At 45.2% G+C, this 14,356-nt stretch overlaps 1 protein-coding gene across 1 annotated transcript in view; it reads left to right on the top strand.

Moving 5' to 3' along the window:
• The first annotated feature begins 4,623 nt into the window (after positions 1 to 4,623).
• The window catches only part of MTHFD1 (methylenetetrahydrofolate dehydrogenase, cyclohydrolase and formyltetrahydrofolate synthetase 1), a 40,251-nt gene continuing 30,518 nt past the window's right edge, over positions 4,624 to 14,356 (top strand). The window contains exons 1-2 of the mRNA XM_030949943.1: positions 4,624 to 4,805; positions 12,659 to 12,743. Coding sequence (XP_030805803.1) covers positions 4,765 to 4,805; positions 12,659 to 12,743 — 126 coding nt within the window. The 5' untranslated portion in view covers positions 4,624 to 4,764. The remainder of the gene's footprint in view (positions 4,806 to 12,658; positions 12,744 to 14,356) is intronic.

Genomic DNA, 14,356 nt, shown 5'->3' with positions numbered 1-14,356 from the left:
GTGTCATTGGCATAGTAACACAAGTGGAAATTCAGAACTAGTCTGAACTGTTATTGCTGTCTTTAGAGTGACAGATAAACAATGGTCAATACAAAACCCCTGCATGATAGACAAGTGATCAGCAAGGTGGAGACAGGGGTCAGGAGAGCATTTGAGAGATCTGTTTGTTACTGCTGTAACTACTACTGTAACTTTGTGGGGCACAACCAGATTTACCTCCTTGCCAGAAATACCTATGATGAAAGTACCCTCCACAGGTTTTACAAAAAAACCAGTTTGTTGGAGTTAAATCTGTGCTTGGAAGTGATTCAGTTAATTTGTCTGCCTTTGCACTGAAATGGCAAGGACCACTCCACGTATCTGTTCTGCTGGTTCAGCCATCAGACCAGGAACCATGAGGACTCCAGAGAGGAAACATCACCCTAAGCCAGGAGAGCAACTTCCACAGTGATTGTCCAACAGCTGGCTGTGTCACCACCTTCTTATTTCAGTGATGGAACACATGATAAGGCTACACAGAATAGGAAAGAACTACACTTGGGGAACACTTTATGATGGAACAAATCATAGCTCAGGCCATCTACTATTTGATTAACACAGCTTAGCTTTAAGGGCTGTTCCAAAGAGCATAGACTGAGATCAGTCTCAAGCCTTACAGCCAAAGTTCAGTCATGCTCTGATCAAAAGGAGAGTGGACCAATAAATGTGTCACTGTTACCCCATGACAAAGTTGTGTCACTCACCATGGTAGATAAAGGGACATTCTTGGGTAATGTCACTCATTGTTCAGTGGGGCATCTTTAAGCACAAAAAGTTCCCATAAACATTTGAATATCAAAGTCTAATACTGGTTTTCTGGTGTGCTCTTGAAAACAGGTTTTCTCAAAATCCCTTTTCTGACCAAGGTTTATAAAACTAATCGAACTTGTCTGTTCCTCCCCTTTACTAGAGACAATGTTCTATCCTCGCCATCCCATCTAATGGGTAAAGCAAAGCTTAAAGTTCTTCCTCACTTTGATGGTTTGGAATCAGTTTCTTATGACAAATCACAGGCTGCGGGGCCCTGTGCCATCAGAGGCACAGCTGTTAGCTCACCAATAACATTGAAAGTCTTTCTGGCATGTATTTTGCAGCCCTCAGGGTTTTTTTAAAGAGCAAGCTTCATAACTTTAGACATGTTGGGTAAGAGGGGGTGGATGCAAAGGTAAACAGGCACACTGTGGGAATTGCCAAATCAAACCCAGGGATCCAGGCAGGGAGGTGAGGGAGGGAGAAGGACTATGCTGGAGCAACACTCAGAGCAGAGAGAACTCTTACCCTGAGGCTTCAGCCTATCTCAAAGTAACTGTTTTTATCCCTATTTTAACAACCAATAAGTAGTAAGCCTGCTTTGATATTGAATGCATGAAACATTGATTTTTGCTGTCCACTTTGTAAACATTTTCACAATGTTTGTCTCCTTTGCACTGTGTTTCTCTGAGAGGTCCTACATGTGAATAGTAACTTTAACTTTTTACTGCATTTCAGGGCTGGATGTGGCTCTGAGCTGGACAGAAAGGTCTGCTCAGCCATTTCTCATCACATAATCCCTTTTCTGTTTCTTTCCCCCTCCTTTTCCAGCATTTTGATCTCAGGATGAAAATTAAGAATAAATGTTATAGAACATGTTCTTACTTAGAGACATGATGTGCATAACTTCTGAGAAAAAATCCCAGCTCGACTGCCACATCAGACAAGTTAGAAATACAAAAGGACTTCTTGCTCTGACAAAAGAAGGTTAGTCTGATTTTCTGGTATAAGTATATTTAAAATTCATGAGTCTGTCCCTTCCCAAAAATTAGAATCTGGATCAAAACTAAAGAAGTGATAGAAGAAATTGTTTGGAAGTATTCTTAGTTCCTTTCCTGCAATAAATTTGGGTAATATTCAAAGTTTTATCTGTCATCATGGCACATGTATTATTCAAAAGCTGGGGCATTAAGAAAAGCAAGAAGGGAGGATTATTGCTCACACACATGTAAATCATGAAAATTAGCAGCTCTGGGTAGGAATCTCCAGCTCTTGATGGCAACAGTGTCTTCGCTCACTCTTCAAGTAAGGTCACTTGAATATTTTGAACAAAAAGGCTTTCTTTCTTTTCCTTTCCCTGACTGATATTTTTACACTGTAATCCTGGGTGTTAGGTCTATTTTTGACAAAAGTTGTTTTTGTGAGCTTATCTAGTCCTTAGCTGAAGGAGTTCATGTTTTGTGGGGCTTTTTTTCCTTAACACTGGGTCATTTTTCCCTCCAAGAGTTCGTTCAGGCCTCAGATAAAAGCAACAGAAGAAACAACCAAGGCACAGAATTTTAAGCAGCCTAGAAAAATCACTCCTCTTGACCAATTGCATAATCTGAGTTTTGACTGTATAACACTGCAAGTGCCTGTTGCTGCATTCCAGGAAATACAGGGAATACATAATAGGGAAAAGAAGTTTCTTATAGCTTTTTGTATTTATTTCTATGGTTTTTCTTATTTAACATATAAAACCCTCAAACTACAGTTTTCTCTCTTTTCCAAGTCCCTCCTAAAGAGAAATATCTGACCTTTTATCCTACAATTACAACATGCCGTTAACTTAAGGTAATTTAATCACCCAAGGTAGCAATCTCTGCCCTCAACAGAAAAAAAAAAGCAGAAAATATGTCACTTTTTAGTGTATTAAAGTAAACACAAAGGTACCTTATCCTCAGTTGAGTTTTGAACTATGTATGGTTTATATTGCCCTCCTAGAATGCCAAAAAAGCAGCCTTAAAACCTCTGACCTTTGGAAACAGAAGGACCTGTGTATTTCTATCCTTACAGCTCTGTGCCCTAGGTGGAAGCTGCAAGACCTACATTTCTGTCATCTCAAAATCCAAGAGCTCCCCAAATCCCTTTGCGAGCTGATTACATTGCGGAGTAGCAGGATTGAAAGTTTTCTCAGCAAATTCTTCAGAACAGATACTTTGTTTCTCCAAACCTAAGCATTCTATGTAAAGCAAAAGTCTATGTGAAAGCACTCCACACAGGCCTTTTAAGCCTCACATTCTCAGCAGGAACACTGCTGTTCTAGCATTCACTCCTGATTCTCCATAGCTTGATGATTTGCAGTGAGATTATCCCATTTCTTTGCTGTACTGCCAACATGTGGCAGATGTTGCTAGGTCCCAAAACAGAAAGAGCACAGATTTACTGGAGGCACGGGAATGTGCTACTACTCCCCAACAGCAATCAAACACTGTGGGGTCAGCCCAGCATCAACCCCCATCTGCCAGCTCTCTGCTCCAGAACTCTTTATCACCAGTTTCTTGAGCCGTGGACCTGTTCTCTAACCGCGTGCTAGACATTAGCAGGGAACACTGATGAGTTCCTTAACAGTTCTCTGGGTCACAGCATTATCTTGCCTGGGCAAGTCTGTCTCAGTGATATTCAACTGCTTTTTCCATCCCCAGCTCTGGCTGGATGCTAATCACTCATTTGCCATATGTGTGAGAAAACCACTGACAACCAAGTCTCTAAGAAAGGTCCTAAAACGGGCACTGGTCTGCAGAGTAAGGAAAAGCATTGGTTATACAAATAACAGTACATACAGACAACTGCAGGGATCTGACACAAAAATACCACCTTCACCAGTTCTAATTGGATTATTTAGTACAAATACATCCCTTAGAAGCCACTGTTGGGAACCTGTTTCTCACTCTTGAAAACTTTTATGAATTTGGGCCACAATCCCAACATCCTTTTCATTGCCCTCTTTCTGGTCAGCCACTCGTTTGGCAACTCTATGTTGGACAAATGTGTTGAAATCCTGAAAACTAAAATTACTTATTTTTATACAAATGAGAGATGCTTTACAAGGGCATGTAGCAATAGGACAAGGGGGAACGGCTTCAAACCGAAAAGTGGGTAGATTTAGATATTTGGGAAGAAATCCTTTACTGTGAGGGCGGTGAGGCCCCGGCACAGGGTGTCCAGAGCAGCTGTGGCTGTCCCATCCCTGGCAGTGCTCAAGGTCAGGTTGGGCAGGGTCTGGTGGAAGGTGCCCCTGGCTTTGGGGTGAAACTAGATGATCTTTTAAGTCCCTTCCAACCCAAACCACTCTGTGAATCTATTATTCTGCCCTTAACTTCTACTCTTGGCATGACCTGTTACAAGAACCACAAGAGGATAAGAAACACAGATTATTCCTACACCGACGTGGGATTTCCGTATTTATTCGCTGTGCACAGCCCAGCTCAGCTGAAACGCTCAGCTCCCTCCGGGGCTGCCCTTTCCCTCCCGCTCTCCGCTGAGCAGGGCCGGGTACGCCCGGGAGCGCGGCCTCGGAGCCCTTCTGGAGGCTGCTGTGGCGGCCATTTCGCCGCGGCGCTCGGCCCCGCTCCCCTGCACTGCAGCCGGGCCGCGGGCGGGACACGGAGCGACCCTGACCCCGCCGCCTGCACTGAGGGAGCCCCGGAGGGGCGGGACATGGAGCGGCCCCGGCCCCGCCGCCCGCACTGAGGGAGCAGTGGAGGGGCGGGACACGGAGCGGCCCCGCTCCAGCCACCCTCGCTGAGGGAGCGCGGAGGGGCGGGACGGGGGCAGCGCTTGCGCGGCGGGGCCGGGGTCGAGGCCGCGGGAAGTTCGGGCCACGTGGGGCGGGAGTGGGGCGGCCGCGGGCACAGCGCGTCCCGCAGAGTGCCCCGGAGCCCCGCCGTGCTCACCTCTGCAGGCCCGCTGCTCGCCCGCCCTCCGGCCCTCGCCATGGCCCCCGCCGAGATCCTCAGCGGCAAGATTGTCTCCGGGTACGTAGCGGGGCCACCCGCCCGCCCTGCCCGCAGCGCTCGGCCGGGTTCCCTCGTGCGGGAAAGTCTGGGAGCCGCGGGGCTTCTGCCCTTCGGTGTGCACGGAAGCTCGGGGATGCCCCGGCCGTCCCCGGGTGTGCTGGAGCGGCATGGGGCTGGGGGGGCTTTTGCTCTGGCTCTGTGGACGAAGCAGGTTTGGAGACACCCTAAAGCTTTTTCACTAGCTTGCAGCCAAAGCTCGCTTCTTCCTGGCTGTAAACTGGGAGTTACTGGACGAAGTACGGTTGTAAAGGTCTCAAGGAGAGTGCAAAGTGCTGTCACTGCTCCCCAGAAACCAGCGGTGCGTCTGGTGGGGTCCCTCTGGCAGCCCCAGAACGCACCTGGTGCTGCTCAGCATGGGTGAAATGAGATGAGAGCCCAGGCAGGTGTGAAACCAGAGCTGACCTAAAGCTGCTGTGCCGGCAGGCTGGGCTGGTGGGATGCTTTATGAGCAGGAATTAGGAACATGTGCTTTGGGTATGGGCTCTGTTTTCATACTCTACAAGCATCGACTGTTCCTCTTTAAAGCAAAATAAGTTAATCCACATGTTGGATAACACATAGCTGAATGGTCACAGGTGTCCTGCCAAAGCTATTTAAAAGGTTTGGGAAACTTTGAAAGAAAAAGTGTTCTTGTACTTTTCAGGATTTACTTAGCTGGCAAGCCCTGCGTATAGGTGAGCCTGCATTGTGTCTTTAAAAAAAATAACCTTTGCTTGTTTTTCCTGCTGCCACTCAACGCACACATTTGGTAAGAAAGCCAAATAAATTTCCCTAATCCTGGAGGAAATGCAGTGCAGTGGTTCTGTTACATTCTGTGGAAACAGGGTTCAGTTAGGTAGGTTCATTGGGTATCTCCTGTGGATATTATCAGGGAATTCAGGTAGAAAGGTTACATTTGAAAAGGTATAAAGTAATCTCAGCAAAGCAGTTAATTCTTTTAGGTATTGCTGTGTATGGCACAGTTATATCTAACCAACAGTGGAGCAGTACTGAAAAGTAGGCCTAATGTGCCTTGAATTTGAATATCCATGAGGAAAGGCTGCTTGCATGTTTTTTGCCTGGTATTTTTGGAGCCAGTACCACCTGCGTTTTGCAGTCTCTCAGTCTTACATGCTTCATTCCACCTGATGCTTTTGGCAGTGTTGGGACCAGCACACTTTGTGCTGCCTGTGCTTGCTGCTGGTGGGACTTCATGGTTTGCCTGTTGTAGGTTTCTTTCCTGTCATAGAAAGTCACCCTGAAGTGCAATAGGTCCTGGAAAGATGCTAGTTGGGGTACAGTGATAATTCACCTTAAAACTTCTAGCTTCCTTGGCATGGCATGTTGCATTACTTAATTTTAAAGATATAGGGGTGAGATTTTTTTATTTCTGTTTGTTTTCTGTACTATAGTAGCAGCTATAAACTACCAGTTTTCAGAGGACATTCATGATGTGCAAACACCTGAGAAGAGGCATGAGCTTTTGATAGGCACATGCAGGAGAAAGGTTTGATTAACTTCCAGCACATCTCTTAAGGTGTTTGGCTGAAGTTTGTCTTCCAGAATCATCAAATCTTGACCTGAAGACACCACAAAATGGAAAAATAATTGCAGTTGCTCAGCTGTCCTTCAGTTCCTTTATTTGTGCTGTGTTTATGTTCAATATAGGAAAAGCATCACCTACTCCCTATAGGCCTTAGGCAGTTCTGCCTTTTTCTGGTGGAGTTCTTGAAGGAGTCGTGAGGAATTGGGCTGTCCACCCTGGGGACAGCTATCCCTTTCCTCCAGACCCCCGGAGAACTGCTGGTCCAAGGGATTCTCACTGTTCAGAGTTCACCTCCAGGCCAAGAGTCTGGCAGCAGCAGCAGTGATAGGCATGTGGTTTTTCTAGGAATTTTCAACTGAACTTCCTGTTGTAGAAAGGGAATGTCCCTGACTTTATATCAGCTGCAAAACGTTTTCACTGTCTTGTAGGGGGTGGATTTTGTGACTTTACCCTTTAATCAAGAAAAATGTTTATTTGTAAGTTACTCAAATATTGACAAATGAGTTGAATCAAACAAGTAATGTTCAGCTATGTAATGCTGGGTTTCTGTGTGTATTTTAAATCAATGCTCATAAGTATTGTGAACTTTCACCTCCAGCCACCAAGCACCCCTTCCTCAAAACAGATGAAAAAATAGCTAATTCACAACCATGCCAGCTATTTAAACAAAAATCAGGTAGATACTGGCGTTCTTATTCTTGTGAAACATGTAAAGAGAATAAGTACTTTGAGAGCATTTCATTGCCTCTATAAATAAGGAAAATTTGATGAAGTGATAAAGGTAGTTCACACCTTTGGAAGGCTCAGAAGAGGCACAAAGGAAAATTGACATTTTCAGTGGCTTTGAGTATTACCTGTGAGGATGGAAAATGTGTTTAGGCTGGGCATGGGAAGGAGAACACAGCAGGCATTGTTTTCTCTGTAGGATTTTGGTGTTGATTTTAATGCATCAACATCAAAATGCATCTAGTCTGCTTCTGTCAGTACAAACAAGAAGCTTGCACAGTCTGTGAAATATATCAAATATTGGATGGGTTCTGCATCAATCTGAGTTGGCTGGTTACCTGAGGATGGCTTTCCTCTACTTCTTTGAGTGGCTGTTTAGTAATTCTGCCTTAGATCTTGCTACAAATTAAATTTGCCTCTTTGGCAAATGAGTTACGAAAGATGAGTTATTGTATAACAGCACAGTAAACAAATGACTGATGGGAGGAAGAAAAGCAGTGCTTTAAGTGTGCAGGATATGGTGGGTTGAAGGTAATAAAAATACAGTATTCTTCACGTTTATTGCTGGTATTCCCAGAAGAAAAAACAATCTCTGTTACTGTGTCTAAAGAGATAAGCAGAGCAAAACATGGTAGTGGCTCTTCTTTACAGTTTATGTGCCCTGCAGTGAGTTCAGGCTTTATCATCTGAAAGAGCCCAGGTTTGGAAAACTCTGGCTTGGCCATAATTGGTTGGTAGGACCAGGAGTGGACCAACATTTCTGCTCTGGAAGAGTGACTGATGAGTTGTGGTGGCAAGGAAGACTTAGCTCCCCTCACAGCTTTGGGTTTAGATCACCACTTATCAATAAAGTGGTGATCAGGCTGAACTTACAGCTGGGGGTAACAGTGCAGTAAACAACTCCTCTGCCTTTTCAGTCTGGGCCTTAATTTTTTTTTCCCCAGAGTTCCTATTGTAACTCCAGGTAAATCTAGTCTGAAGTGAAAAAAATTCCCTGATCCCTGAGCTTTCTTTTACCAGATCCTATCCACAGTGTTTCAGGCTTGCACTGAAGGGTCCCACACTGTGGATGGGCTGAGTTAAAGTGACCTGCCAGTGCTATTGGTGGCCCCAAATACAAGCAAGAACCCTTGTGTTCAGTGCTGTGCAGGCTCAGTTTAAAAAAGTGTGACCCTGCTCTAAAGAGTTGATAAGAGAGGAGAAAACATTGTCTGGTGGAAAACAGGGCCACAGATCTGTGATCTGTGCACATCAGCACCAGCTTACAGGGAACTGCTGTGTCCCCCTTTGTGGAATGAGTGAAATCTCAATATTGTTCCTTCAGAAGGCAAACCTTTGTAGATAAGGCCTAGAATATTGTCTGGAGTGCTGGCAGCCACTCAGTCCGAAGGTGGATTGAGTCCTTACCTATTGTTCTTGTGTTGTCCTCTGATTAAATCACCTGATAGTAGGGTATTATATGCAGTGCCCATTTTGGGAAGCAGACCTGCATGCATGTTGCAGCATGGGAATGTGGTATCATAATTCATGTTTGGGGCAAACTCTTGCAAGTTTAAAAGATTCAGCTTTATGTTAAACTCTGTTGTGCTGTTGTCAGTCTTCCACATTTGCCAAGTGCCTCAATTGCTGTGTCTCAGACCCACCTTGGATATCATGAAAAAGCATCTAAAAAAGCTGAAATATCTTCATGTATTTATCTGGTCTGAAGAGAGTTCACGCATGTATTTGTGCTGGCACAACCAAAAAGGTGGTTAAAAAACTTTGTGAGTGTGGAAGTGGTAGAAAGTAGCAGGCATTTTTCCTAGGAGATAATGACAGTGTGCCAGGAGCATGCAGTGGTGGAGCATGAGACAAGAGGGTGGGAGACATGTGGACTCATTCCAGCTCTAAATGATGTCTTCCTGCAGCTGGAGCCAGCTGTTGAATTGCCAGCAGTGTTCAGATGGTCTTTCCCAGGATTTCCTATTCCAGTGCCACTCATTGAGCAAACCTGTGACTTCCCTGAGGAGAGACTTCTCTGTGCCTCCTTTGGGTGCGGTGGAATGTTCTGTGGCATTCTTCTCTGCAGTCCCCTCACAGCATTTTAAGACAATGCAGTTGTCCTGAGGTTGGACATGGTGCCGTGGTGGTTTGGAGATGGGAAAGTTTGTTTTTCCACATTATGGTGTTGGTCATGGGAGCAGCAGGAGGTGAGCAATGGCAGTGCTGGTGGCTGCAAGGAGGAATGGCTGCAGGGACAACAGCTCTGACCAGGATGGTGCAGGACCTGGGGAGGACCATCAGCCTCATGCAGCTGTTTCTGCAGGGCTGCAGCAGGAGCATTTCTGCTGCATGGTTATGAAACCCTTGGGGAATCTGTGATCCAGGCAGTAAAGCCAGACCCTCCCCTTTGAGGACAGGCTTCTTCTGGAGCGTCACTGTCTCTGAGGAGGTGTTTGCCAGGTCCTGTGTTTGGCACTCTTTGCACAGACCCTGGGCCCTGATACTCACAGCAGGGACAGAAACACACCTGGTGTCATCTTCGGTGTGTGCTGTGTCCTCACCAGCTGAGCACTGTGTCTGTAATCCCACAGGAGGGTGTGGGGTTCTGCTGACATGGGAACCATGTTCTCTCCATTTCCAGCAGAGCTAAAGGAGTATGGTTTGTCCTTTGTCTGAATTTCTGGGAAATTCACTTAATAAATTTAAATTCAGCTCACTGTTGCAGTCCACAGAAAGAAATGCTAACAAGTTCTTTAATCTTTGGAGCCGGCTGTTGCATTGTATGCTTAGAACCATGTGCTGGCCTTAACCTGTGTGGACCCTGGACTTTTGTTTCCTGCATGAATTTGTTTGTGGAAGGGCACGTGGGCACAGGAGGGGGCTTGGAGTCAGAGAAAAGGCTTTTGGAGAAGCAGACACATAGAATTGCAAATTTTCTGTTTGAAGACTTAAAAGAATTTTCATAGAGCTAGTAAAAAGTAGTGTTGATTTATCAATATGAACTTCTATCTTTGGGAAGGCCTGAGGTTCACAACAGAATTTTGTAGACTGTATAACTAAATAGCTGTTGGTTTGCAAAGATTATTTTTATGGCTTTTGTAAATTTGTGGGGAAAAACAATGATTTCTTCATTTTTTTTCTTGAATTTTCTCTTAAACCTTTGCCCGTGTGGTTTTTGTGAGCACTGGTACCCAACGCTAGGTGGCTGTCTAACAAGTGATTTCTTGATTCAAGGCTCCTGAAGAAAATCACACTGACAGCACCACGTTTGTGTGTTTGTGCATGTTGCCTTTCTTCGGGAGCTGAAGGGGAGGTGACCTAGCACCCAATTACAGAGAATGACAGCAATGTCATGTGTGAATAGTTGTGGCTGCTGGGGGTGAAAGCACACCACAGCCCTGCTTCACAGAGGAAGTTGGGTGGGCTCATTTCTCTTCAGCTGAGAAGACTGCAATGAAAATAATACCTAAACCTGGGGCCCTTTCTAATGTTTCACGTTTGTTTGCATTTCTTTTTTGCTGGCCACAAACCAGTGCTGCCCTTTCCTTACTGGAATACCAGAGACCTCAGAAATAGTTCCCTTGAAGAGTTGCCCACAGCCCCCACTCACAGGCCATGTGCAGGGGGTTTCTGATTCACCTTGAGATTGTTGTGTTGTTAGAGGCTGCTCATGAGCCAGCTCAGGTGCCTCCCTAGGGGCTTACAGCTGGAGTGTAAGGAGAGCCAGTTAGGGGTTTTGCTGCCCAGCAGTTGAATTTTTGTCACTTAAGCACAAAAAATTGCTGGGATAAGGTTTGCTATGAGATTGTTTTCTGAGCTCATCAGCTGGTCCTGATGTCAAGCGTTCTACTGAGGTGACAGCTGAAGGAAGGCTCAGAACTATGGTTTCTTAAATATGGCTGAAAAAGCTGCCTCCACTGAGACTTTGAACCCCTTGGCCAGATGCAAACACCTACAAATACTCTGAACCCACTCCTCAGGTGCAGCAGAGCTCTGACCTCGTGATTCAGGATGCAGCAAGGGATGCATGATTTGGGATGTGGCTGGAGGCTGTGACTCCCTCTGAGATGAGACTTCAAACAGCCTTAGGGCTGCTTCTAGCTGGGCCAGCTGTACTGTCCCCTGGGATCAGGGCTGCTGGGTTGAGGAGCTGTGTGCTGCTCCCATTTCCCTGTCTTCCTGCCTCTGGCAGCTCTAATTTGGAGCTCACAGTTGCCTCACTGGCTGTTTGTTTTCCTGGAGTTTTCCTCTATGCAGGAATCACAGCCTCCCAGCTGGCATCAGCTATGTACCCTGTCCATGCACCCTTGCTATTCACATTTTTTAATGAACTGGCACCAACAGCACCTGCTCCAGTCTGGGAAGTCTGGTCCCATTTGGGAAGTAGCAGGCCTGGTGATACTGATCTGAGGCTAAATGAGCACAAGGAGACTGTGTTTTATACAAAAGCCCGTTTGGTGCAGGGTAGATTTGCTGAGTGTGGTGATAGCACCTTCTCATCTCAGAGAATGGGGATGGGACACAGGATGGAGTTCACATGGACAGACCTGTCAAGCCTCTCATGTCCTGTGAGATTTTGCTTACCTGGCTTTTGGTTCTGAGTGTCTCTTACATTTGCAGTGCAGTGCCACAGGTTCCTTCCAGTGCTGTGAGCCCATGAGATGGACAGAACTGGTCAGTTCTTTCAGAATCCTCACTGCCTCTGGTGAGGAGATGGAGCAGTTGGGCCTCCACCTTCCCTGGTGAAGGAAATGTGCCTGTGGGGCCAGAGAGTGGTTGAGAAATTGGAGGGGAGTGCAAGACTGGGGAGAGATGATGACAGTGACTTTTGAGCTGTCTGTGGCTAATTCAGTGCTCATTATTAAAATGTTCCATGGTAAACTGGGTGTGAGTTCACATCTGACCTAGAACAACCAATCAGTGCTCTGTTTCAAAGCTGTGGGTTTTTTGCAACTGTATCCTTAAACCTGCCTTTACTGAAGAGTTGACCTGAGCTGTGTACCAGGGTTTGGTGACTTTTCCTCACCTTTGTCCACCTCCCATTCTCCTCCCTGCTTTATCTTCGGGTACCTCCTGCTTGTTTAGTTATTTCCCAGAATTTTACCATTGTAGATTCATAATCCTTTAATCCTTTACCAGGACAGCTTGTGTGACAGTGACAACTGGTGCCTCTGGGATTCAGGTGATTTTAGTACAGCATAGGTGGAAAGAGGATTTCCTTTTGAGAAAGGAGTTTGAAATCCCAGGAGTTCCCATGCCAATTTTGAACCTTTTTTTTTTTTACCCTTGTATCCTATGAGAGCGTGAAGAAGCGCAATGTAGATTTTAAAGAAATAAAGCTATTTAAATAAATTTGAATGAACCAGGTTCCACAGTGTCTCAGTGATTTGTGGACATCAATCTTATTTGGAGATTGCTGGGAGCTGTGTACTCAAGGCATAAGTGCATGTTTACCAGTCTGCCCATCTGTCACTTTTACAACTCCTGGCTGTATCAGAACAACTCCATCACTGTATGAGAATTCAGCCCTGTGATTAACTTCTGCCTTTTATTTGCTTTCATTTTTCCCCCTTTTCAGACAAGTGAGAGAGAGACTAAAGCAGCAAGTCGTTGAGATGACTGAGAAATTTCCAGGCTTCAGACCAGGACTTGCCATTTTACAGGTATTGTTTTCTTTAATGCCAACTACAGAAAATACGAGTTGCTTTGCAGTGGTAAGGGCTGATGAGCTTCATCAAAGCTGCCTTGTAGTTGGTAGCATTTTATTAGGAACAGTGTTCTCTGTGAGATGGTGACACAGTCCTGTTATATCTTTTTGCCAAGTATCAGAGCCCAACAATTATTTTGGGTTGTTTTATTTCTTTCTTCAGACCCTGTTCTCTGTTGAAGCGTTGTGTTTGTGAAATGGTAAAATCAAGCTGTTTGCCTGTTAAGAGCAAGCAGTGCTTGTGAACTCCATTTGAAATCTCTGCACTTGAGTGAGCCCTGAAGTTTGGCAGCTTTCAGAGATGTGTTTGTACCAGAAATCCTCCAAATGGGATGTTTATTAACTGGTCTGGTCTGCTGTTATGTCAAAACATGGAGAAAAAGGAGGGGTAGAGGAGGGGAGGGAACCCAAACAAAACTAAAACTACCTTTGGCCAGGATGACTTTGAGTACAAGGGATGGAACAAAATCCTTTTGCTGAATTGGATATCCCTCAGAAGGGAGCAAGTGTTAGAGTCTACAAAGAAAGGCTTGCAGAGGTAAAAAACACATAACAGGTACAGGGTTTTGACCTGTGTTTGGCATCATTTTTTTCCTTTGCAGTTATAAAAAATGGAAACTGTTCTTAGGTCAGGAGGTGACTAGCAGTAGCAAATGTCATGCTACAGGAAGGACCTGTGTGTCCACAAAAGCTAAAGGGAATGTAAGTGGCTGCTTAGAGCAGTGAATTTTGTCCTTATTCAGTATTTTGAGCTCCTGCAGAGCCTTTGGTGCCTGTCTGTAGATTCCAGTGCTAATACCACCATAGCACACAAAGGCCATGCTCCTCTTTGATGCCAGGAACAAATTTGTGCTTGTGTTTTGTTTGGGGTTTTTTTCCTGGTTTTCCTTTTCGTTAGCTCTAAGCAGATTGTCTCTACAGAAGCTTTGTCTGCAGATGCTTAGAAGGAAGGAAGGAGGGTCTAAAAATTTAGTAGTGCTTTGATGAAAGCTGCTGAACTCTTGACCTCATAAAATGTGTTGAAAAATTGTTGTCTTGTGGCACTATTGGATTGTTTTCCTGGTGGGCCTTGTATTCAGTCCTGGATTGTCTCAGAGTCCTTTACAACCTGCTTGCTCTTTGGCTATCTGACACTTTTGTAAGCTGTCAAACAATCTGGTCTGGGAGTTCATCTCCTAATATTGGTATTTGCAGCTGTCTATTTTTCAGTGAAGTCAGGACAACGAGCTGTTTTTATTTGTAGCACACCATACATTATGTGCTCTGTTCTTGGGAGGCATCTGGTGTCCTCTCAGCTCAAAGAATAAGTCAGTTAATCTTTATTTTTTTGTCCTGTAGTCAGTAATTCCTTATTCACAAAACATATGTTTGCTGACATCTCCTGCTTCTCTACCCTGTAGAAGCAAACCTTTTCCTAAATCCAGCAGACATTACAGGGAGACAGCCCCTTTATCTGTACCTAGGAGGAAGAACCAATGTGTTCTGGGTGATCAGATCACCCCTGCAGCTTGTAGTCTATGTGATGGCTCCCAAGTATCAGGGAGCAGAATTTCAAGAGCTTGCTTGTCA

This window comes from Camarhynchus parvulus, chromosome 5 (genome assembly GCF_901933205.1).
Source record: "Camarhynchus parvulus chromosome 5, STF_HiC, whole genome shotgun sequence".
Classification (NCBI taxonomy): Eukaryota; Metazoa; Chordata; class Aves; order Passeriformes; family Thraupidae; genus Camarhynchus; species Camarhynchus parvulus.
Note: the sequence above shows the minus strand (reverse complement) of the source record. Positions and strands in the feature narration are given on the sequence as shown.